Below are 25,440 nucleotides of genomic sequence, written 5' to 3' on the forward strand. Positions count from 1 at the left end.
CTAGTACCCGTTTTACTAATACTAATAGTGCATGTGATTCTGTAGTCGTGTGTCTCTTTTTGCCTCGGGCCTTTGCAGCAAAAAGACGAGATTATTTAATACCAACTAGCGAGTGGAGTTGAAACAAAACTACAGCTAGAGAATTCATCCTCTCATAAAACATCTGCTCAGACATGTCGGAGAGGCGTTTACCGTGTTTACCGCGTAAGTATAGTATGCAATTGCGAGTCACATATACCCCACAGTTCGTTTTTAGATACAAAATTACAGGGACTTTACTTCTCTGTCCTTTCTCTATGCTGTTTGCATGTACATGTAGAGTCACAGGGCAACAGGACAGTGGTGTCTATCTAATACTAGTCCATCGCCATAGGATAGATGTCACTTGTCTTATTTGCCAACATGATCCTTTCTTCGGGGTATACATTCATTGTTTTATCAAATAATGTTTATGTCTATTATGGGGATGTAATTCCTTGACCTTGGTCTTGGACGGTACTATTTGAGGTAGCTCCTGTTTACATTGCTCAGAATCATTTGACAGCAAAATTTACTGTGCGATGCATCTGAACAGGGAGCACATACTGCAAATGGTAGTTGGCAAGGAAAGCTAAAATAAAGTAATACTCTTGTCCACAAAAATGAAGCTTCCATAGGCCCTTTTCGAAACCACGGCTTCGGCTTTGGATTCGGCTTCAGACTCCGTCCTCTTGTCTGAATCCCTACGCAAAGCACGCTCAGTATTGTCCAAACATCTGCGGGGCCAAGCTAGCCCGAGCTGAATCCAAAGCCAAAGCCGTGGTTTCAAAAAGGGCCATAGTCTAGAAGAACTCTTTTCAAAAATTACAAAACAAAATCAGAAACGGGGAACAATTTTATTATTTTGTAACATTTTTGTATCGATACTTGATTGCCAGGTCACAGTGAAAGTTGGGTGGTGATGTGATTATTGAAGCCGGTATGGACAAGAAAGAGTACACGTACATCAAAGAAGTTTTCCAAGCACGGTTAGATGACAACCAGCTTCTTCGCAGGACAGGAAAACTCTGCTAATTAGGCCTGGGCGACCAGTGAAAATTACTAATCGACTAGTCGCACCTCCATCCAATAGTTGCGACTACGACACTAGTCGCGACAAATTTTTAATTATCACGATGCACTGTGGCAATGTGTGCCGCAAGCACAATATAGTCTAATTCAAGCGGAAAAGATTGAAGATTTGTGTCACTGATGTCTGACTGTGTTCTGTAAGTAAATTATGTTGTCATGAATAGTAATGAGCGACTAAATTGGTTCACCAAACAGGTAGACACAATTTTTTTTAAACTATTTTTGTAGCACGTTTAACCGGATAGTTGAAAACAATAGTCGCGACTCGACTAAGGATTCAATAGTTGGAGTCCGACACTAGTCGCCCAGGCTTACCGCTAATGGTGCAAGGATGGCTTCTACCCACAGCCGCCATCCCCCCCCCCCCTAATACCACCACCACTACTACCAACAGAAGAACTTGTAGCAAAACACAAATCCAGATTTTCCACTTCTTAAATTTAATTTCCACAATTTGGCTACAAAAATGTCTGTACAGGTGTGCATAAGACATAAGGTCAGTGCATTATTGGCAAGTTCTAGAGTTTGTATGTAATCAAATAGAATCTTTGTCACAAATTTATAGGAACTTTATAAAACAATATGGTCAATTTATTGAGACATGTTTTTACAATTCACAGCAGTACACGATGTATTTGCAAACATTAATTGAATTTGTCCTTTGTCAAAGAACACTATAGTCCCATGCAGTATCCTTAGTAATAGTTGGTGTATCTCCTCAATATTTATGCATAAAAACAATAAACCTGTGACAATTTGGGCGAAATTTGGCAATAAAAGCTGCAAGAAACAGTGAAAGAAAAACACCATTGCAGTATAGAAACAAGTCCTTTGACATGCCTCTCATCATGTAGACTTTATCAAGTGAGTTTTATGATCACAAATTAGTAATTATTTACCAACATCTAAGGTATAAAGTCCCTTTAGAGAGACCAATGCCTTAAATCGAGTGATTTGGTTGTAAAATGCATTGTATGGTTAGAAAGGATGTTTTAAAAGTAGAATAGAATGATCAACACAAGTATGACTTGAAATTGGGTGGTTTTCCTTTAAAACTTTTACTTATTCGAACTAACATGGTCTGCTAGTCAACAATATGACTAGTTCTAAAACATCATTCTAAAACAGCATTTCATAACAGGCATGTGGTTTGAAATCAAAATACACTTGCAAGGGTTAAGGTTAAAAAATTGAAATGGCACCGTGTTTATCAAACTTGTTGCATCTATGATCCATGTCTCTTTATGAATACAGAATAAAGATATTTCAGATAAATTTATTTGAATACAGATTGTTTATGTTTTTGCATTTTGTTGTTCTTGTGTGTTTTTTGTTACAAAATATCGAAATCTCAAATAATACAATAAATATGATTGTATAAACAATTGGCCATGTACTTCAAATTAAACTTAATCATATGTCGTTGTGATGAAAACAAACTCTGCTCACATCACATTCAATGATTTGTTGACATAAGTAATGTGCAAAAAAAAAAATAATAATAAGTTTAAGTATTGACATGTGTTAATTTAGGAATAAGAATCTACTTGTTGACAACGGGAAATATTGGCATTTGTTAAACCTGTTTTGCATAAATCATGTGTAAATGAGAGTTGAAACTATCTGGAAATATACCCCTGATTTTACAAACACAGTAACCAGGTAGTGTTACTCTATTTCCAGTACCATTCTGACATGACACATGTTGTCTGTGAAGGCTGGCTGGGTGGCAAAGTCATTTGTTGTGTACATCATGCTGCCCTGGTGTACATGTCATTCCTGTGATGTCGTGCCAACTCTAATGGTGGTCCAGAACAAGGTGCCTCAAGATCTTTTCAAATATAAACACAAAAATTTTTGAAACAATTAACAAAATAAAAATTGGTTATTTGTACATGTATATGGAATATAAAACCCATGCACTTGATGTTGATTCATTAAAGTGACATTTTAGCAAATACTACCTCCCTGCAGCCGATTTCACGAAACTTTACGCAACTGCGTGAGTCCACTTGCGCAATTTTAATGGCGCAAGTTGCTCCATAAACGTTGCACAAGTGGACTTACGCAGTTGCGTAAAGTTTCGTGAAATCGGCTGCTGGTCAAAGACATGATGTTATTAGGATGTGGCTGTTCAGTGTGAAGTATTTTGGTAATGCAACGTTGGCGAAGGAGGCTGTTTACAAGTAACTACAATGAATGAAAGCTTAAATTTGTGTTTCCTTATTAAATGTTTGTTTACACATTTACTTTGTTTCCTTTTTTTTTTTGGGGGGGGGGACACAGATCAAAATATCATGTAACAAAACTGGACTGCTTTGACAGTACATGTGTATATTGTTATATATGCACATGCCATTGACAGTATGAAATAATCAGTCTCTTACTGCCAAGTTTGAGAAGCATTCATCCGGCCTTTGTTTGCAGCATGACCTGTCCTGTTGTGTTGGCATCTCCCTACAGTTGGTACAAACCCACCAGCTTGGCAAGAGCTTTGCGGAGGTGGATGATGTGGACTTGGAGGTGCCAGGTTTGATGAGGTCTCCAAGATGTTTACGCCAAGTCCTGGCATCTGCTCACATAGTACCTTCAACAAGAAATTGAAAACCATTGATATAACTTTATTATATTAGTTCTCGAAAATTTTATTTGTTATTGTTTGAAAGGTCACACTTCTTTGAAAGAATTCGGGTTGACTTGGGTACGAGTTGACTTGGGTACAATATTTTGGGTAAACTGTTAAAAATATACAAAAAACATTTCATAAATCTGTACTATTTTAAAATGTACTTCTACAATTTTTACAAAAGCCCTCCCCTTCCCAGCCAGATAAACGACTCTTTTAATTGTAGCATCAAAGTAAATTAGGGTAAATTATGCCAAGTCATTAGTTAGTACGCTGGGCACTCGATTCAAATCCCCACCCCCATCTATGCACCGAGTGAATAGATCTACAAAATTATATGTAAACTAGTCATAGTACATGTACATTATGTACTCTCACAACTCAGTGCTGCGGCTGTCTCATGGCTGTGAATTTACGTGTCATGTCCACAATAATAACTAACAATAACATTGCATTGGGTATAAACAATCACGGTCCGTTCTCTCTCTCTCGTCGGCTAGTCCATGTCCCACTACATTATTCTTACCCTGATTGGCGAGGTGTCCTTTCCTTCTTTTTGGACGTGTCTTCAATCATCTCTTTGCGTAGAGCAATGAGCTGAATCTGTGTTTTTCGGCGATCCATTTTGACAGCAAAATGGTGTGTTTACATTTCACACAACGTCGTATGGTAGAGAACGGTATATTACCTCGTGTTCTTCTGGTAGGTTTACCAGGCCATTGGCTACGGCGCCAGCCTAACTGCTGTGCATCGCGCATAAACGGACGATCGTTTTGACGGCTTGAAAAACGTATATATTTCGCGGGCCATGTTATGGGGTCAGAGGTCAGTGTTTGTTTTTTTTAATTACCATTCACTAATTACAACACATTAAATGTGTTTTATTGCAAGAACAACTCTTAATAAGTATAAGGAACACCCTCAAACGTGAAATTTTGTGAAATCTGAAGGCAACGTGTTCCTTTAAACAATCACTTCGTTACAATTCATTGAACCAGTAAGTCAACTTAAAAACCCATTTTTTGGTATCTCATTTTGTGAGCGCAGGGCTCAAATCCAGAAAATTAAATGGTTGAAATGATACACCAACTGAAAAACAAAGAGAAATTATTCTTTGACCAACTCAACAAGAACGTCTTGTACCAAGACTAGCATGACCACTGTGGGCAGATCCCAGACCATTAACCTCTGGGCATTGGACTGTGAGAGTCCTAAACCATTCAACCATACTATAACAGTACCTTTCCTACAATGCAACTTAAGGTCATTATGTTCACAAGGTGGGCTTACCATTACAAAAGAAAGTTTATGTTATGACTCCATTGCGGGATTGTGGGCCTATAGACGATGTGACCTCTGACATCACACGAAAACCATAACATGATTCAAGCGCATACCGCAGGGCAAAACCTTTGTGTTTTGGCAGCCAGCTAGAAAGTGTATGCAATCTTACTATGTCTACACAACTCTTTGCCCGGCGAAACATGACGTATATAGTGTTTGTCAACAGAGGGCGGTTTGAATGTAAACAAAGGTCACATCGTCTATAGTATTACCACAGAGGTTGATCAATTCAATAAGAACGTCTTGTACCGAGACTAGCATGACCACTGGTCATTGGACAGTGGGAATCCTAACCATTGAACCATACTACAGACCTAACAGTATCTTTCCCTATAATGCAACGAGAGGTCATTCTGTTCAAAGTTTATGTTATGACTCCATTGCCGGATTGTATTACCACAGAGGTTGATCAATTCAATGAGAACGTCTTGTACCAAGACTAGCATGACCACTGGTCATTGGACAGTGGGAATCCTAGCCATTCAACCATACTAACAGCATCTTTCCCTATAATGCAACGAGAGGTCATTCTGTTCTTAAGTGGATTACAAAAGAAATTGCTGGATTGTAGGCTAACTCTGGTCATTGGACTGTAACCATACTATATGATGTAACAGTACCTTTCCTTTATAATGCAACTTAAGGTCATTATGTTCACAAGGTGAGCTTACCATTACAAAAGAAAGTTTATGTTGTGACTCCATTGCCGGATTGTGGGCCTATAGTATTACCATGATCAACTCAACAACAAACGTCTTGTACCAAGACTAGCATGACCACTGTGGGCAGATCCCAGACCATTAACCTCTGGGCATTGGACTGTGAGAGTCCTTAACCATTCAACCATACTATATACATTCTGTTCATAGAGTGAGCTTACCATCATTAAAGAAATTTTATGTTTTGAACCCATTGCATGATTGTGGGTTCGTTTATAGGTGTGATATGCTTTGGGCCAGCACAGCTTCTGTATGACCAGTTACATGGTTGTACAACCGGTTGGTTTATTTATAAAATTACCATAGTGTATACAGCAGGTCAGTGGCTAAATGCAGTATTTATCCATTTTATCATATCCTAGGAAAAGTTTTTTTTTTCGTTGTGAAATAATATAGTATCTTATTTACGCACCGGACACCTTTGGTAATTGTCGAAGACCAGTCTTCTCACTTGGTGTATCTCAACATGTTATGCACAAAATAACATTTTAACTCAACGGTTGTCGAAGTTGCAAGAGAATAGTGAAAGAAACAAAATTCACTCCAGAACCCCTTCCCAGCACTCAGCATTCTTTGCAAAATCAAAAAACTTTAACAATAATAATAATAATAATAAGACATTTGTAAAGCGCCTAATGCAAAAGCCTCCAAGTGCATTAAAGAAACAATAACATAAACAATTAGAGAAAGATACAAGATACAAATAGGCAAATTACAAAAAAGAAGCTTTAAACAAATGAGTTTTCAACAAGGACTTAAAACATTGTTAAGTATCAGCTTGGCGAATATGCACAGGAAGATTATTCCAAAGAAACGGTGCGGCGTAAGAAAAAGATCTGTGGCCATAAAAAATGGAAGAAGCTCTAGTAGCAGAAAGCAGTGACTGTTAAGATGATCGTAAAGTCCGAGTAGGGGAATAATGATGAACAAGTTCAGATAAATAAGCAGGAGATTGACATGTTTGAGCCTTGAAAGTTAACAAAAGAATTTTGTAAACTGTTCGAAACTTAACTGGGAGCCAATGCAATTGCATTAGTACAGGTGTAATATGGTGAGAACGAGGCAGACAAGAAACGAGGCGAGCAGCAGTGTTCTGTACACAATGAATTTTAGCAAGATCTTTATCGGGGAGTCCATACAGAAGTGAATTGCAGGAATCAAGTCTAGTAGTGACGAAGGCATGAACAAGACGAAGAGTAGTTGCTTCATCTAGGTAGCGGCGAATTTGTGATATTTTCCTAATAGCCATGAGAGCTCCTTTGCAAACATTATCACAATGTCTACTCATGCACAATGATGAATCCATAATAAGATGGTTCAATGACAGACTGGGCAATTTGTATTGTTGGCGGCGAAATATTTTTGCGAAACGAGATCAATAACAATGTTGGTATTGATTTTTATTTTACAAATTTTTTTCAGGTTCAGTCTCAGCCGGCCAGATCGTGGAAACCAAAGGAAATCATTACTTATGACATACCAACAATGCCAGGGGACAAGAAAGGTACAACACTATACAGTGATGGCCGAGATAAAGGAACATGTGGCCTTGGATCGGTCAGGTTGGTCTTTGAAAAGCGTTTGTAACCGTTTTGAATAAAATGCAATGGGTAGAAAGATGTTGTAAAAGTAGAATACAATGATCCACACAAACACGCCTCGAAATTGCACAGTTTTCCTTTTACCTCGTCGACTAACACAATCAGCCATTTATGGGAGTCAAGTTGTTTGACTCCCACAATTGGCCGACCGTGTTAGTTCGCAAAGTAGAAGGAAAACCAAGCAATTGCGAGGCAAATTTGTGTGGATCTACTTTTAAACCATCTTCCCAACCATATGTATTTTATAACAAACGGTTATAAAAGCTTTTTATAAACCAACTTGTCCGACCCAAGGCAACGTGTTCCTTTAAAATGTGTTAGCTCACAACGTATGAGGAAACCGTGCAATTTCGAGGCGTATTTGTGTGGATCATTGTATTCTACTTTTAAAGCACATTCCAACCACATGCATTTTTAAACAAACGCTTTTCAAACGGTTTTCATAGACCAACTTGCCCGATCCAAGGCAACGTGTCCCTTTAACGAGTATTGTTGTTATTTGCAGATACCAGCGTGCCACTCCCGAAATCCTACAGTCCGGCCTATGTAGAGTCTGCGTGGTACGCATGGTGGGAGAACATGGGTTTCTTCAAACCGGAGAATGCGGTAAAGAAACCTTCAACTTTCAGCCTTTTTTGTTTGGAGATGTTTTCCATAATCACATCAATCAAATCTAGCAGAGTGTAGGTAGTTTTTTGTAGCTGCTTAAAGGCACTGGACACTATTGGTAATTGCTCAAAAATAATTGTTAACATCAAAACTTACTTGGTTACAAAATTGGTGTTTAAAATACAGAGATTCATAAAAAACAGAAATGTTAAAAATTGTAGAAAAACCAATAAGAAATACAGTTTGTTTTTATAAATTAAAAAAGCAAACTGGCTAGTGCCAGTGACAAATACATGTGTAAGATAAAACAAATAATTGCACAGCAAGTCACATTCAAGGAACAAGGTGAAAGGATGGGAACAAAAGGCATACCAACTGAGTGAACACAAATCAATAGCTATTTGTGAGTGCTTGGACAAGGGATGGAATGCAACTATTTTTGCAATGACCAGTCCTACATTTGGGGGGGGGGGGCACATTTTTGGGGGCATTCTGCAAGTTGTTGTTTTTGTTTGGTGGGAGCCAGTGCCTGTAGTTTTCAGATTCAAACAAAGTCTTACCAAAATTGACAAACAAATGTCTCAGTCTATCAGTTATTGTAGGCAAAATGAATAATTGGCATATTTCCACATCATGTTGAGTGTATTATTTTTGCTGACCAACCAGAATGATACGAAATGACCCTTTTTTGTAACTTTTCAAGGGTTATAAGTTGTTGTAGTAAGTTTTGAGTAACTCTTCCTAACTTGAGATAGGATTAATCCTAGCGTTTCGTGAAATCGGCTGCTGGTCCAGTTAGACCATACTCAAACTGGTCCTCTGTTCACATCATCGGACACTACAAATTTGAATGACACACATTTTCACTTGTTACTCTGGTATTATTTAGGATGCCAAGAATGCCGATAAGAAACCGTACGTGACGTGCCTCCCACCACCCAATGTCACCGGGATGCTTCATCTGGGACACACCCTCATGGTGGCTATTGAGGATAGCGTTGTCCGATGGTAAGCCTCATCATTTTCAAACCCCCTCCCCCCCCCCCCCAAAGAACAATATGGGGTTCTTGGCCACCGGACTCAAGCTCTGGTGTTTCTGTTCAGCAGAGTGTGGGTTCAAATCCCGGTCGTGACACTTGTGTTCCTGAGCAAGACACTTTACTATAATTGCTTCTCTCCACCCAGGGGTAAATGGGTACCTGTGAGGGAAGAGATGGTTCTTGTGACTGATTTAGCTTAGTTACACATGTATACATTTTGCCAGGGGTAACAATGTATTGTTGGAAGCCATGAGATGCCCTTCAGGTGTGTAAAGCGCTATATAAAAAACGATTATCATTATTATTATTATTATTATTATTATTATTAGAATGTGAGTGTAGAGACACGGAAAGGAGGCCGGTCCTCTATAAAAAGACCAAATGAAACCTTACAACAACATAATAAAAAAAAAGCCAAAAGTATAAAATAAGAGGAGAACAAAAAGGGAAAATAATTGAAACAGGTGTTTTTGGAGATAACCTCCCTTTGTATTCTGATCGCAATTACAGGAATAGAATGCGAGGGAGACCAACTGTGTGGGTACCGGGCTGTGATCATGCGGGGATTGCCACCCAGATCATGGTGGAGAAATCTCTATGGCAGAGCCAGCAGAAGACTAGACATGACCTCGGCAGGGAGAAATTCACCCAAGAAATATGGAAATGGAAAGAGGAGTGAGTGACATCCATATTTCCTTTATTTTCCGTCAAAGCTTGAATTACTAAGACTTAGTGAAGTTCTGTTTGAAGGTCTGTGTACTTTTTGTGTTTTGTCGACACAAAACACAAGCGTTCACAGATTTACCATAAACTTTAAATGTAATGATAGTAGAAAGCTTCCCCTTCAAAATGTGCTGAGGTGCTGTAGTTTATGAGGAATGAGTAAAAACAATTTCACGTAAATCATTTTTTTCTCAGTGAGACCAGGTAAATCATATTACATGCATCTTTAATCACAGTGAGTACGGATTCATGTAATGGCCAAAAACAAAAGGTATCAAAATCCTTTACAGAGGGGCTCTACGGTCAAATTATATCTTGTGATCCAATCATTTTCGAATAAAAAGCCTCGGTTTCCGGTTACTTTGAAATAAATAAGAGTTTGTGCAACAGAAGTTCATATTGTTATTCACTTTTTTTGAAACTGCAGAAAAGGGGATGAGATATATCGACAGCTGAAGAGACTTGGAGCCAGTCTAGATTGGGACCGTGCTAAGTTCACCATGGATGAGGTAAAGCTATGATAATTATGAGTTCATTAAAATTGTCATTCATTTCGGAAAATCATTTTAACCGAAAAGGAGAAGAATGATAGCCTCCAAAATTTTCATTATAATTAATTTGCCACCATTTCACTATTTTCGTTAAATGAAACTGCCTAATTTGTTATAGTAAAGCATCTTGCTCGAGTACACAATCGAACCCAATGACTAAACCACCAGAGCCCAATTTCATGCCTCTGCTTACCGTAAGCACAGAATCCGCGCTTACGGAAGCAGGGAATTTTGTGCTTATGGCAAGCCTATTTCACGAGTTAGCGGCGAATTTTGACGTCTGTGTATGGCGTACTCCATGTTACTAGGCATTCTACGCTTACAAGGCTAGCGCAGAATTTCGGCGCTTGCACGTAAGCGGGGAATCGTGATCGTAAGCCCAGAATTTGGCGGTAAGCAGAGCCATGAAATTCGGCCCAGAACTTGAACTCTAAACCGCTCGGCCATGACACCCTACAACTTTTAACGTTTTAATCTTATACCGTTCCCTATATAATAGTTATTCCTTTTCTTATACAATTTTTCTACCAATTTTTCCTACAGAGCTATGCCCGTGCAGTGCATGAAGCCTTCATTCGTCTTCACGATAAGGGAACAATTTATCGAAGCACTCAGCTAGTCAACTGGTCCTGCTCTCTGAAATCTGTCATATCCGATATAGAGGTAAGAGGGATCAGAAAGTTCAAGCCTTCATCTGAAGTGAAAGAAATGTGTCATCCTTGTCCAAAGAGGAGCTGGGTTTTTTAATTTAGGTTTGCTGATGGGCTTCTTTCCTTGTCTTTCTCTTTGGACCCTGGTTTGAAATCCACTAGAGCCTCAAATGCAGATTTGGTTATCATTTCATTTAATTTATTCTGGATTGTGAAGCCAAGAACTCTCAGAAAAGCGAACTCAGTCACTAAACTAGCCAAGAACCTTTTGTGGTAAGAGTCAAGTAATTTTATAACTTCGCCAACAATGCAAATTAGATTGGCCTGCAACTGCCGAGACCTTAAATTATGGGAAAATGCCTGCAACTTCCTAGGCGGGGTAATTACTAGTTAATAATAATTCATATCTATTACTTACAACTTTAACCAATGAGCAGGTTCTTCCCTGTGAGGGGCAACCACCACCAAGCCAAGTCCAAACCTGCTACATTGGCTAAGGAAAGTAGTAGCGAAGAAAACTGCCTTAATAATCGAGACCTTCTCTGACCAGAGCTGACGATGAAGTGGACGAGCATTTGCTATGCGCCCCTCGTTGTCGTTACACCTCAGCAGTTTTCAAAAGAAGAAGGGAACAAAAGCATGCGTCTTTTGTGCGCAAAGAAAGCTTTATTTATTCTTAAAGGAATTCACTACAAACCCAGTGGAGAGAAGACAAGGAAGGAAGTTCAAGTTATAGATGTGGGAGGAAAACCCCAGAGAATTATTCAAGAGAAAAGCCCATGCAATTGGGTAGTTGCCCCGGCAAGATTCAAACCCAGGTCCTTGAGGTGGAAGGCGAGGTTGGATTTCACAAAGAATTAAGACTAGTCTTATATAAAGAAGTCGGCATTATAGCAATGCTGCATTAAAGACAGAGGCTAAACATATGCATCAAATAACAAATCTTTGAAAATTTTGACTTAATTGGTCATCAAAGATGCAAGAGAATAATGAAAGAAAAAACACCCTTGCTGTACAAATTTGTGTGCTTTCAAATGCCTAATAGAAGGGTTTCAGGCCTGAAGTCTTTTAATATTTGAGTGAAAAATTACATTTTCCTCAAAAACTAGGTTACTTCAGAGGGAGCCGTTTCTCACAATGTTTTATACTATCAACAGCTCTCCATTGCTTGTTACCAAGTAAGTTTGTATGCTTACAATTATTTTGAGTAACTACCAAAAGTGTTCAGTGCCTTTAAGCCTGTGCCAGAGTTATTGTTTCAAATAGACCATAGATTTGTAGTAATAATAATAGTTTTGTTTCTTGACTAATTCTTTGTTTAGGTTGAGACCAAGACACTGACCAGCCGCTCATTTATTCCAGTACCAGAATATGCAGAACCTGTGGAGTTTGGTACCCTGACTCTGTTTGCTTATCCAGTCCACAATTCAGGTATTACAGCAGGGTGCCATCCTGTTAAAGCCGCTGGACACTTTTGGTAATTGTCTCCACATATGCACAAAATAACAAACCTGTGAAAATTTGAGCTCAATTGGTCGTCAAAGTTGTGAGATCATATATGAATAAAAAAGCACCCTTGTCACAAGAAGTTGTGTGCTTTCAGATGCTTGATTTCGAGACATCAAATTCTAAATCTGAGGTCTCGAAATCAAATTCGTGTACATTTACTTCTTTCTCGAAAACTCTGTTACTTCAGAGGGAGCTGTTTCTCACAGTGTTTTATACTATCAACAGCTCTTCATTACTTGTTATCAAGTAAGTTTTTATCCTAATCATTATTTTGAGTAAGTACCAATAGTGTCCACTGCCTTTAATGACTGCCATTGTGGGAGACAAGTTACATGTACGATTTGAGGCATTGCATGGTGAGGTATCAATATATATTTGGTTTGCGGTAACACCATGTGTGTATCTGTTTGCCAGGTAGAGTTTGTTCTTTAGAGAACTATCTTGCTATATATTCTACTACCGCAGAGTAGATCTATCAGATTTTTGGGGAGATTTCTCAGTTCTGAAAAGAACTGTCCTGCTACTTACCTACTACCTGGGTGGAAGGTAGAAAATCAGCTGGGGCTACTGCTTTAGCTTATAGGATCATAATTGACTGCACAACCGTGGAGTGAGTTCTTTATTTGGTCTCATTGTTTCCACTAGCTTGCTCTAGTCATTGTCAGGAGTTGCATGTTAAATTCATTTTTATTTTAAAAGAAAATATATAGTATTAACAACAACTAAAAGCACACCCAGCTATCCAAGATCATCATTTCTATTCCTGATTGAACTACTGTACAAGGAAAAAGTTAATTGTTTAAGCCAGGAAAAGTCATTAAAAACTACTGATGATCCAAAATATCTGGTTCACTTGAGGCATGCATGACTTTATTCTTCAGTTTATAGATGATATAATGAAGTCATTATGAGGTAGTCCCCAAAATTTGGGGTGGGTGGATGAAACAATTTTGGGAAAAAAGTAAAGAATACTTGAAATGTTTATTTTGGGGGGTTTAACATATTTGTTACAATGCATTTTCACACAGATGAAACAATCACCGTAGCAACCACCCGCCTTGAGACCATGCTAGGAGACACAGCATTGGCCGTTCATCCAGACGATGATAGATACAGACATCTGATTGGCCAATCAGTGGACCACCCTTTCACTCAGAAACCTCTGCCCATCATTGCTGACCATTCGGTGGACAAAGACTTCGGAACGGGTAAACAAAAGTTTGACAAATTTTAAAGGCAGACTATACCTTTGGTTTTTAGAACCATTCGTTTGTTTTAATCCTATATAAAAAAAAGAAATATACAATAAACTAACCTGTGAAAATATCTAATCACTGGTTTGTTTTAATTATAGTTTTAATAAGTATTTATATAGTGCCAAAATCTAATGATGATCTACACATTAATTTGACTTTTATCAAAATTGAAAATGATTAAAAAGTTTGTATCTCTGAAATTCCAGGTGCTGTGAAGGTTACTCCTGCCCACGATTTCAACGACTATGAAATGGGTCAACGCCACAACTTGCCGTCTATCATCGTTATCGATGACACAGGTCACATGACCAGCGTGTGTGCACAGTTTCAAGTGAGTTTACTGAGGGCATTCGGATACGTTGGGCAACCGTCACAGTAACCCACAGTAACCCTGAGCCCACCAACCACAGTTCTCCTTTCAGAAGAACCAATCGGAGCAGTGACTGACTCTACACTGAAACCTCTGCCGTCGAATTTCACAAAACTCTTCCTAATTTAAGACTAATCTTAGGACTTAGGACGAGTCGCAACCCTGCACTGTAGCATGCAGATCTTAAGATTAATCTTAAGTTAGGACGAGTTACTCGAGATAAGACGAGTCCTAACTCTTTGTGAAATCGACGGCAGAATCCTTATAAATAGACCAACATGAGTCTTCTGACAATGACTAGGACAGCCTAGTTGAAATGTTGAGATCAATTAAGACAAAGACCCCTTACCGCGGCAGTAAAGTTAATAACGAGAAGTTCCCTCAATCCACTTAGCAGAAGTAGTAGTCCTGGTCAATATCCTTCTTTTTTTGTCCAGTCTTTTCAGAAATGAGAAATGCTAATTTTATAGCAGAGATGAGCAGAGACGAGCAGAGTATACTGTTCGAAACGTCGAGACCCAACCTGCTCTTTTCAGAGCCAACACTCGCCCCAAGAGATATACACATGGGTGTACCCGCAAGTTGACTATTTATTTGTAGTTTCTTCTTATTTCTCCACTTCATGCAAAGCTTTAAACAATACTTGCTAACTTTATGTTTTTTTGTTATGTTCTTTGTCCAATCCAGGGCCTTAAACGTTTTGATGCACGAACAGCTGTTTTAGAAGCATTGGCGGAAAAAGGATTACTTGTTGAAATGAAGGACCATCCAATGGACATTCCACTGTGCAGGTAAATTTTGCACATTGTGGCAAAGTGGTCTAGATAGGGTTTTTTCCTTGGGGGTCACGATGCCTTGGACTGGTAGAGTTGTCTTTGAAAAGCGTTTGTAACCGTTTGTTATAAGATGCATATGGTTAGGAAGATGCTTTAAAAGTAGAATACAATGATCCACACAAACATGCCTCAAAATTGCTTGGTTTCCTTATACATTGTAAACTAGTGTGGCACGCCAATTTGTGAAGTCAATTTTTGACTCCACAAAATGGCCAACCGTGTTAGTTCGGCCAGTAAAAGGAAAACCGTGCAATTTCTCGCTCGATCGAAGGCAAGGTGTCTCTTTATTGTTTTTTGTAACTCGCCTGCCAGAAGAGTCAACCAAATTTCAAGTCGCCCACCAGTTCTTTCACTAGCCCACATGTAATAATGAACACATTTTTCAATATGACCAAAAAACAACAAGTGAAGTTATAAGAACTGGTATTGTGATTATTTATTAAGGGTTCGTCTCGTTATTCCTGGTTCGATTGGTGGCATATTGGGCCACAGCACAGCACAGCTGCATGGTGCTATTTAAAGGGAGTAGGTCTCATATTTCATACCTAGCCCCAAATACCTTGCAGGAAAATACTGAATGTTGAAGAGCCTTGCGTGGCACGGAGTGACAGATAAACCAAATAAGAAGCCACTATTATTATTTTAATTTTGTTTCCAGGCGTTCAAAGGACATCGTTGAGCCAATGTTGAAGACTCAGTGGTTTGTCGATACAAAACAAATGGCCGAAGATGCTGTTATTGCTGTAGAGAGTGGAGATTTGAAGATTATACCAGAGTCTCATAAGAAGACATGGTACAACTGGCTGAATAACATCAGGTACTTGTATAAACATGCTTTATTAACGACATCCTTTTCATCTGACGACTTACACCTGTTATCTCCATGTAATTGCTTTTCAAAATAGTAGCTTTAATTGGATCACGCGCAAATCAGTAGTCAGCAAAGACAGCAACTGGCACGCGATGTTGAATTGACCAGTGAGAACTCGACTCTCGGTCATGAATATGTATGAGGTATCACAAAAAAAGGAATAGGTCTCATACTTCAAATCATAGCTCCACATTCCTTGCAGGAGAAAATGATGAGCGCTTTGATGAACCCTGATGAATATTGACAAAGCACTATTGACCCCTTGCACGCACATCACACGCGGCGACTGTGGCCACGCTCACCATGTTGGTGGGCAATAGGTATGCGTGTAAATGCTGCATTGCCTAAAATAGCACTTCACTGAATAACGCACAGTGACATTGCCCACCAGTATGCGCATCTAAGATTATTTTGATGATGACATCAGGTGAATTGGGTCAATAGACGCCTAGCAATACCCGCAGCGTACTCACATGTGCCTATTCTGGGTGTCATTTTGGGTGTCAAAATCGTATACAAACATGCACAAAGGAGAGTTGACACCCCAAATTACGCGCATTGCTCAGAGGCGCGTTCTGTATTGTGTAAGAAATCAATAGCTCCCCCTTGCATAACGCAAAACGCTACAGGTACGCTGAGGTCACGTGCATGTTTTTAGCCAGACAGAAAACAGCTATTGTCCAATGATCTGCCTCCTTTTTGAGAGTGTGATGTAATATGCAATGGGTCTATATAAGAACCTAGTATTATTCTTATTGTTAAGGCCCGGTCCCACTGCAGCGATAACGAGAACGATAACGATCACGACGCAAAGAGAACGCATTCCATTGGTTGAATGAGCGCGTGTGTATTCTGCGTGGAGCAATTCGACCAATGGAATGCGTTTTCTTTGCGTCGTGATCGCTATCGCTGCAGTTGGACCGGGCCTTTACCGTTGTTTTTGTTGTCTCTAGGGATTGGTGCATCTCCAGACAGCTATGGTGGGGGCATCAGGTTCCTGTTTATCAAATAACCACCACCAACGAGGAGACAAACCACCTGGTGGGTTCATAATATCTTTGTCCATTACCTAAGTACTTCAAAGTAAAAAATTTCTCAAAATGATTTTATACTATCAAGAGCTGTTGTTATTAATTTTCAGTGTGATTACCCCTTTCAGTCCAGTTATTTGTCTGGTTTTCATTGTTCAACTCAAAACTTTCATTGGATTGTTATTGGTATTTCCCAAGGACATGGTGGCAGTACGTTGGGTTGCAGCTCACTCCCATGATGAAGCAATATCAAAAGCTGCAAAGAAGTTTGATCTTCCTGCTGCAATGATAAAAGCTGAGCAAGGTGAGTTGCATTTGATTTGGTTGCAAGGTCGTTTACTCGCTGGATTTTTTACAACATAGACTGGTCCGCTGTTTCAAGTGAATTCCCCACTGCTTAATTTGCCGATCAGACCTCAAAGCATGACCATGCCACACCTTATTTAAAAGAACTTCACTGGCTGCGAGTTATGTCCGGAGCAGTTATGTCCACGCAGGATGAATAATCCATTATTTGAAATACACAGATTCAATTTTTGGGGCATAAAAACTGGTATCTTTTTCCATAACCACACTACTTCAAAGTGAAATGATTCTCAACATGCTTTATACCATCGAAAGCTGCTATACTTCTAACCAAGTGACGTTTATTTTGCCTTTAATTTTAAGATTTATTACCGAACGTTTACGTATCCTTCCCTTTAAACCCTGCACCACGACCGGGATTAAATAAAACGTGACCAATTTCTATTTTCAGATCCTGACGTCTTAGACACTTGGTTCTCCTCTTCCTTGTTCCCGTTTGCAGTTTTTGGATGGCCAGATCAAGTAAAAAAACAACAACTAGTTCTCATATAGTGCATTTTACAATAACCGCATCAATGTGCTTTACATTAGTGCCCTGGTCATTGGGTCAATAACATTCCTGTAATCTTTATTGCATTCATAAATGGAAATAAAATAGTAGTGACTGGATCTTGAACGGCCGTTTAAAACCTTGCAAGGTTGCAGCCTTGATATGAAAGCCCTACCCTTCAACTTGGTCCTTTATCACATGGGACCATGCCAATTTAAACTGTGGTTTAAGACCTCGCCACCACTATTTCATTCCCTCATTCATTTGTATTAAAGACAACTCTGGCTTAGACTTAAAGGCTTAAAGACACTGGACACTATTGGTAATTACTTAAAACAATTGTTAGCATTTAAACATGACTTGGTAACGAGCAATGGAGAGTTGGTGATAGTAAAAAACATTGTGAGAAACGGCTCCCTCTGAAGAAACGTAGTATTTGAGAAAGAAGTAATTTCTCACTAAAATATTTGTATTGATTTTAAGACATCTGCTGAGATCTCAAAATCAAGCATCTGAAAGCACACAACTTTTGCGGCAATGGTGTTTTTTTTTCCTATTATTCTCTCGCAACTTCGACGACCAATTGAGATCAATTTTTCACAGGTTTGTTATTTTATGCATGTTGAAATACACCAAGTGAGAAAACTGGTCTTTGACAGTAACCGAAGGTGTCCAGTGCCTTTAATAATTTTGTGCAATTTCAAGTATCCCATGGGTAGAAATGAATAGTCAATCTGTGTTGTTGTGTGTTTTTGTAGACTTCAGACTTACATCGCTACTATCCTACGACCATGTTGGAGACCGGGCATGATATTCTATTCTTCTGGGTGGCTCGTATGGTCATGATGGCAAAGGAACTCCTTGGTACCTTACCATTCACTGAGGTTTGTACAGATTCCGTACCCTATCCCTACCTTAAAATGGCCCAAATTAGCTCTACTAGCCAGATTCCTAGTAGATGATTCCCACATGCCCAGATCCTTACTTAGGCCGTGTCCGAAACGGCGACTTCGGCTACAGCTACGTCTAGATCAGCGCGTCTACCAGTGTTGAAGAATAGCAGACGCGCGCGATCTAGCCGTAGCTGTAGCCGAAGTCGCCGTTTCGGACACGGCCTTAGAGACTGTGAAGGGGTAACCCTTCTGAGTGGCTCTTATGGTCATGATGGCAAAGGAACTCCTCGGTACCATAGATATAGAATAGAATGCCTAGATCGGCCGCGCGTACATACGCAGGTTCTGGCATGGGGGCAGTCATTAGCCTATCTCCAACGTTCATCTTCTAACAGCACATGACTTTTAGCGCGTCCATAGTGGTTAAAGGCCTATCTCCCATGCTCATTTTCTGTGTGTTACCACCAGCACGTGATTTTTAAGCGCGTCCATGAAGAACCAGTACGCGCGGCCGATCTAGGTATTATATTCTATAGCTATGCTCTTAGAGGTTTTCACTGAGGTTTGTACAGATTCCGTACCCCATCCTACCTTTCAATAGCCCAAATCAGCTCTAATAATAATAATAATATTAATCATAACATTTGTATAGCGCTTTCCACAGGCATTTCAAAACACTTTAACATTGTCTAAGAAGATGTATTTTTAACTGAGACTTGAATGAGCTGATCGAAGATCAGTCTTGGATGTGAAGAGGGAGCTTGTTCCAGCAAGTTGGTGCAGCTACTGAGAATATGCTCTTTCACCGAAGCGGGTGTTTGTGCGTGGGCCACGCTCCTAGTGGATGGTACCCACATGCCCGTATCCTTACAGACTGTGAATGGGGGTAACCCTGTTTCTGCCCCAGGAGTAGGTGGCAACATGCTCCTGGTGTTGCAAGAAAATTATGCTCGAACAATAATAATAATAATAATGAAAACTTATAAAGCGCACAAATCCACAGAAGTGCTCATGGCGCTAAAATACAAACAATAGCATTAATTAATATACAATAACAACAACACAAATTAAAATGTAAACCGAAGTTGAGAGAAATCTAGAACATGTGGTATAGAATACAATAATACAAATGCAATATTTAAGAAAAAAACATCCTAAAAGGTAACAAAAATAACAATAATTAAACCATTGAATCAAATGCCTGTATGAAGAGATGTGTTTTCAGTTGTTTTTTAAATTGGGTCAAAGAAACGGATGATTTTACTAGTGCAGGCAGTTTGTTCCGTAGACGAGGGGCAGCATGTGAAAAAGATCGGTCTCCCCATGAATGTTTGGAAATGGGCTCAATAAGGAGGCTAGAATTATAACACCCTTGTTGCACAAATGTGTGTGCTTTCAGAGGCCTAATAAAAGGCTTCAGGCCTGAAGTCTTTCAAAATTTGAGTGTGAAATTACCTCTTCCTCAAAAAGTATGTTACTTCAGAGGGAACTGTTTCTCATGTGTTATACTATCAACAGCTCTCCATTGCTCGTTCCCAATTATTTGTTGTTATTTTGAGAAATTACTTACTGTCCAGTGCCTTTAAATAATAGTATTGAATATTTCTAGTGTGCCATGTCTGTCAATGATGACACTCCTGGCTAAAGCATAAACAAAAATGTTATGTTGGCGTAACCCGACCTACCCTAAAAATACGGCCGACCCAAGGTATTTTTATTTTTTCAAGGGAAGAAATTTAATGATACAAATCTATTAAAGACATTAACAAAAAAAAAAGTTTAAAAATATACCATTAGTTATGTGTAGCCTTGTTTTCTTTTGTTATTGTGTATACTACCGGCTTGAACAATTAGGAAAAAAAATCATTTTCGTTGCTGGGAGGGGAAGAAAAAAAAAAAATCCCTACCTACCTACCCTTATTTTTTGGGGCCCGTTACGCCAACATAACATATATTTTTTTATGCCTAAGTGGATTGAGGGGGCTTTACTTTATTAAGTTCACTGCCCCGGAGTGAGTTCTAAGCATTCATCGACACACGTGTTTAACTCTTCTCTAGGTTTATCTTCACTCTATGGTACGGGATGCACACGGTCGTAAAATGAGTAAATCACTAGGGAACGTCATCGATCCTCTGGACGTCATTCATGGTTGCTCACTGGAGGTAAGAAACTAAACAAGCTTTACATCTGTTCTCACACGTCTCAGTAAAATTATTTGGGGTCGAACAAAGAAAAGTTTACTAGAGCGGGATTTGAACCAACGACCTCCGGCATGGTTGGCTTGTGCGTAAAGCGCTCGCCTCTCACCAAGGTAACCCTGGTTTGATACCTGGCCAGGGCCAGATGTGAGTTGAGCTGTGGGTTGGTTCTCTGCTGTGCCACGAGGGTTTTCCAGACCATCTGGTTTTTCTCCCTCGGGGGAAAAATCAAACACTTGTGATCTCTGGCTGTGCTCCGTAGTCAAAATGGGTTGATGTGGCTGGCTGCCAAAAGGCCCCCCTTGCATGCCTGCATCTCGAACACTGTGTAGTCGCGTCCTTCGCAATTCAGCTATTAGCTGCAAGTAAGGATGATTAGCCTCCCAAATTATTATTATTATTAATATTTAACATGCAGGCACTCTACCAAATGACCTATCTAGCTTATGTTGCCCGTCCCCCAGTCAGAAGCCATACAACCATTAACTGCCATTTAGCCAGGGATTACACCCAAGTTTACGATACAACCTGGGAAGAGGCAGCCAGGGGATCACCTTAAGGGGATGCAACTTTTCATTTCAGATAACAAACAATAATTCACAAGGGAAACTGACTTGAAAAATGTTAAATTTATTAAATCTCTTTAATAGATGTTAAATCTCGCTCTAGTAAATTTTTTAAACAATGACTATTCTGAACGCCCCCCCTAATTGAAATACAGGATCTTCACAAGAAGTTAACGACGGGAGTCAAGTTAGACGAGCCTGAGTTGACTATCGCCCTCAAGGGCCAAGAGTCGGACTACCCCAGCGGGATTCCTGAATGTGGGACGGATGCGTTGAGGTTCGCTTTATGCCAGTACAAAGCTCAAGGTGAGAGGTCACAGGGATGTTATTTCTCTGTTTTTACTCTCGAAATCAAATTCAAATATTTTAATGGAAAACTACTTCTTTCTCAAAAACTATTTTACTTCAGAGGGAGCCATTGCTTGCTCTCCTTTGCTTGTTACCAAGATTTATTTATTCACTGCACTGGCGGCCAAGCAGGCTGAAAAGTACATTTACAAGTAAAAATAGTGGAGGATTCCTAAATTTGTTTGAGTAAATACCCGTGCCTTTAAATAATGAACTAACATTTTTGTTGTTGTTTCGTAGTGGAGGATCTCAACCTAAGTATAGAGACTGTTCTGGAGTGCCGCCATTTCTGCAATAAGATTTGGAATGCTACAAAGTTTACTCTAAGCAAGCTTGGAGCTGACTATATTCCTTTACCAATCAATGAGGTAATCACAGTAGCTCTTTAACTAAACAAATGGTCTCATCACTAGGGTATCTTGGCCGAGCAGATAAGAGCACTGAACTCAAGCTCTGGTGTTTCTGTTCAGCAGAGTGTGGATTCGAATCCCGGTCGTGACACTTGTGTCCTTGAGCAAGACACTATAATTGCTTCTCTCCGCCCAGGGGTAAATGGGTACCATTGTTTGTCAACAAGTAAGTTTTTATGCTGACAATTATTTTGAGTAATTACCAATAGTGTCCAGCGCCTTCAATTATTTGTTTTCATTCTAGAGTACAGTGGCGCTTGGACCCATGGACCGCTGGATTCTTAGCCGGTTATCATCAGCTGCCGATGTGTGCAATACAGCATTTGAGGAGTACCAGTTTCCAACAATCACGAGTGCAATACGTGAATTCTGGCTCAACACATTCTGTGATGTTTACTTGGTAAGTGGCCGGAGAGATAAAAATAATAGTGGCTACTGAATTAGCGTGCATATTTGTCCCTCTGTGGCGCTGTAACATACAGTATTTTCCTGCAGGGCATGTGGAACTATCCTTTTATAGTACCATGTAATGGTTTACAAGGTACTGTGGCACAAAATGTTGCCTATCAAACCAGGAACTTCGGGGCGAATCCCTTGTCTTTTCGATGTGTGCACTGGTGCATTGGCTTCTTTTACATGCATTACACAACACACATGACCAACGGCTTTCCGTCCCATCGGATTTAATTGTGTATTCCAATTCTTCCTGCGTGGACAGAACCACTCTGGATTTTCAACGATTTTTGCATCTTTCGAAATGAAATCTTAAAAAATTAGTTTCATTGTATAAATTACATTATATACATTAAAATTGGAATAAAACAAAAACACAATTGTATTCTTTGCCTTTATCTTACTGTCTTCCTTTAGTTGAAAAGTAACCTTTTTATTTTTCGCACTTTTCAGGAATCAGTAAAAGGCGTGCTCAACTCCAGCGACCCTGAAGTGGTCCGTGCGGCCCAACACACCCTCTACCATTGCGTACACTCAGGCCTATGCCTTCTCAGCCCGTTCATGCCATACTTAACCGAGGAGCTGTATCAGAGACTACCCAAGGTCAAAGGTCAGGACTGTCCCAGCGTTTGCCTGGCTGAGTATCCACGCAAGGAACATGTAAGTACCATCGAGGGCGCTTTTCCTAATAATACCAAACTGCCAAAATGTTGACCCTCTGGGCCCAATTTCATGGCTCTATGGTACTTACCGCCTCTGCACTTACAATCACTATTCTCGACTTGCAGGTCAGGCGCTGAACTCCTGCGCTAGCTGTGTAAGTGAAGAATGCCTAGAAGCGTGGAGTATGCACGCGCATAAGCCAAAATTTTCTGCTAACCCGTGAAATACGCCTGACATGAAACGCATAATTCCCTGCTTCCCTAAGTGCAAATGTTTTGCTTACAGTAAGCAGAGAGCCATGAAATTGGGCACTGGTTCTTCTCAGAACCACCATCACGCACAAAAAAGAGATCTATTTACATAATTTTCGTATATCTATAGATGGGTTGCAATACGCGTCATCGACCGTCATCTTTGATGTAAAACGATGGAAAAGTGCATGCGTGTACGCCCTGCGCGTGACTCTCAGCCAGTGGTAGCTCTTCACGCGTGCACAATTAATCAACTATGGCGGCCGATGACGCCTATTGCAATCCATTATCCTTTTATCCATGCAAACCTTTAAGTCTGAAGAAGTTATTTGTTTTGTTCTAGTATCCCGCCAGAGACACACAGCTGGAGCGTGAGGTGGATTTAGTCCTGGAGACATTGCACACGATGCGATCTCTACAAGCCGATTATCAATTCAAGATGGCCGATGCCAAAGGTAAAGATCTTAAATTTAGAAATCCTTTGTACAGAGATTTATTTGCTAAGCACCACTCACAAATGATACATGTGACATGGTATTTTGGCTGGTTAGCAGGCATTTTACAAGCGTTGTTACTTTTTGTGCTTAAAGGCAGTGGACACTATTGGTAATTACTCAAAATAATTTTTAGCATAAAACCTTACTTGGTGACTAGTAATTGGGAGAGGTTGATGGTATAAATCATTGTGAGAAACGGCTCCCTCTGAAGTGACGTAGTTTTCGAGGAGAAAGAAGTAATTTCCACGAATTTAATTTTGAGAGCTCAGAATTAGATTTTGAGGTCTCGAAATCAAGCATCTACAACTTCACACAACGTGTGACAAAGTTGTTTTTTCTTTCATAGTTATTTCGCAACTTCGACGACCAATTGTGCTCAAATTTTCAAAGGTTTGTTATTTTATGCATATGTTGAGATACATAAGTGAGAAGATTGGTCTTTGACGCAGCTCTATGAAATTAGGCCAAGAAAGCTCTGAACTAACAAAACGTTTTTTAATTTTTGATTGTTATCAATGCCAACAGTGCAGGTTGTGTCTGATGACGTCACAGTGCAGAGAACACTGGAGAGCTATTCCAACACTCTCACTGCGTTGTCAAGGTGCCCTGGGCTCGCCCTTGAATCCACTGCACCGCCTCCCTCTGGATGGCTCTCAACTCCAATGAACAGCAGAGGCACAATGTATCTCAGAATCAAAGTAACTTTTGTTTGCATTATTTTCTTTTTGACTGGTTATTACTAGAAACAAATTATTATATATTTGGTTTGCGGTAACACCTTGTGTGTATCTATGCTTGTCAGGTAGAGTTTGTTCTGAGAGAACTGTCTTGCTTTATTTTACTACCACGGAGTAGATTTATCGGATGTTCGGGAGACTTCTCAGTTCTGAAAAGAACTGTCCTGCTTTTTAACTACTACCCGGGGGGAAGGTATAGAAAATTGGCTGGGACTACTTCTTTAGCTTATAGGATCGTAATTAACTGCACTACCGGAGTCAGTTCTTGAATTGGTCTCAATGATTCGACTAGCTTGCTCTAGTCCTGATGATGACTAGAGTTTTCAGAACTGAGAAGTCTCCCGATCATCCGATAAATCTACTCCGCGGTAGTAGAATAAAGAAAGACAGTTCTCTAAGAACAAACTCTACCTGGCAAGTAGATACACACATGGTGTTATCGCAAACCAAATATATATTGAAACCTCACCATGCAATGCCTAAAAACAAATTATTACTACAAACGATACACTAATAATACTTGAATCACACAGGACTCTGTAAATGTAAAGTCAGCCATCAAGAAGATGTCAACTCGTCGCAAGAATCTCCGAGCGAGTCTAGATAGTTTGATGCGAACACTAGAGGGCGCCGATTACACTGAGAAAACGCCACTCAGAGCTCAAGAGGCAAATGACAGGAAGGTAAAATACTTGGGGGTTAAAAGAGGGGGGGGGGGGGG

The 25,440-nt window shown here is 39.8% G+C and overlaps 1 protein-coding gene across 3 annotated transcripts in view; it reads left to right on the plus strand.

Annotated features, from left to right (window-relative positions):
• The window catches only part of LOC117302973 (valine--tRNA ligase-like), a 41,350-nt gene that overhangs the window by 14,776 nt on the left and 1,134 nt on the right, over positions 1 to 25,440 (plus strand). For all 3 annotated transcript variants that reach the window (XM_033786981.1, XM_033786979.1, XM_033786980.1), the window contains 23 exons: positions 7,222 to 7,303; positions 7,906 to 8,006; positions 8,899 to 9,017; positions 9,560 to 9,724; positions 10,200 to 10,281; positions 10,867 to 10,986; positions 12,296 to 12,404; positions 13,511 to 13,690; positions 13,945 to 14,069; positions 14,796 to 14,899; positions 15,603 to 15,761; positions 16,769 to 16,856; positions 17,045 to 17,150; positions 17,604 to 17,674; positions 18,461 to 18,586; positions 20,654 to 20,758; positions 21,516 to 21,666; positions 21,949 to 22,076; positions 22,363 to 22,518; positions 23,025 to 23,231; positions 23,829 to 23,940; positions 24,508 to 24,680; positions 25,253 to 25,402. In XM_033786981.1, the coding sequence (XP_033642872.1) occupies positions 7,222 to 7,303; positions 7,906 to 8,006; positions 8,899 to 9,017; positions 9,560 to 9,724; positions 10,200 to 10,281; positions 10,867 to 10,986; positions 12,296 to 12,404; positions 13,511 to 13,690; positions 13,945 to 14,069; positions 14,796 to 14,899; positions 15,603 to 15,761; positions 16,769 to 16,856; positions 17,045 to 17,150; positions 17,604 to 17,674; positions 18,461 to 18,586; positions 20,654 to 20,758; positions 21,516 to 21,666; positions 21,949 to 22,076; positions 22,363 to 22,518; positions 23,025 to 23,231; positions 23,829 to 23,940; positions 24,508 to 24,680; positions 25,253 to 25,402 (2,919 nt within the window). The remainder of the gene's footprint in view (positions 1 to 7,221; positions 7,304 to 7,905; positions 8,007 to 8,898; positions 9,018 to 9,559; positions 9,725 to 10,199; positions 10,282 to 10,866; positions 10,987 to 12,295; positions 12,405 to 13,510; positions 13,691 to 13,944; positions 14,070 to 14,795; positions 14,900 to 15,602; positions 15,762 to 16,768; positions 16,857 to 17,044; positions 17,151 to 17,603; positions 17,675 to 18,460; positions 18,587 to 20,653; positions 20,759 to 21,515; positions 21,667 to 21,948; positions 22,077 to 22,362; positions 22,519 to 23,024; positions 23,232 to 23,828; positions 23,941 to 24,507; positions 24,681 to 25,252; positions 25,403 to 25,440) is intronic.

Source organism: Asterias rubens, chromosome 19 (assembly GCF_902459465.1).
Source record: "Asterias rubens chromosome 19, eAstRub1.3, whole genome shotgun sequence".
NCBI classification, from domain to species: Eukaryota; Metazoa; Echinodermata; class Asteroidea; order Forcipulatida; family Asteriidae; genus Asterias; species Asterias rubens.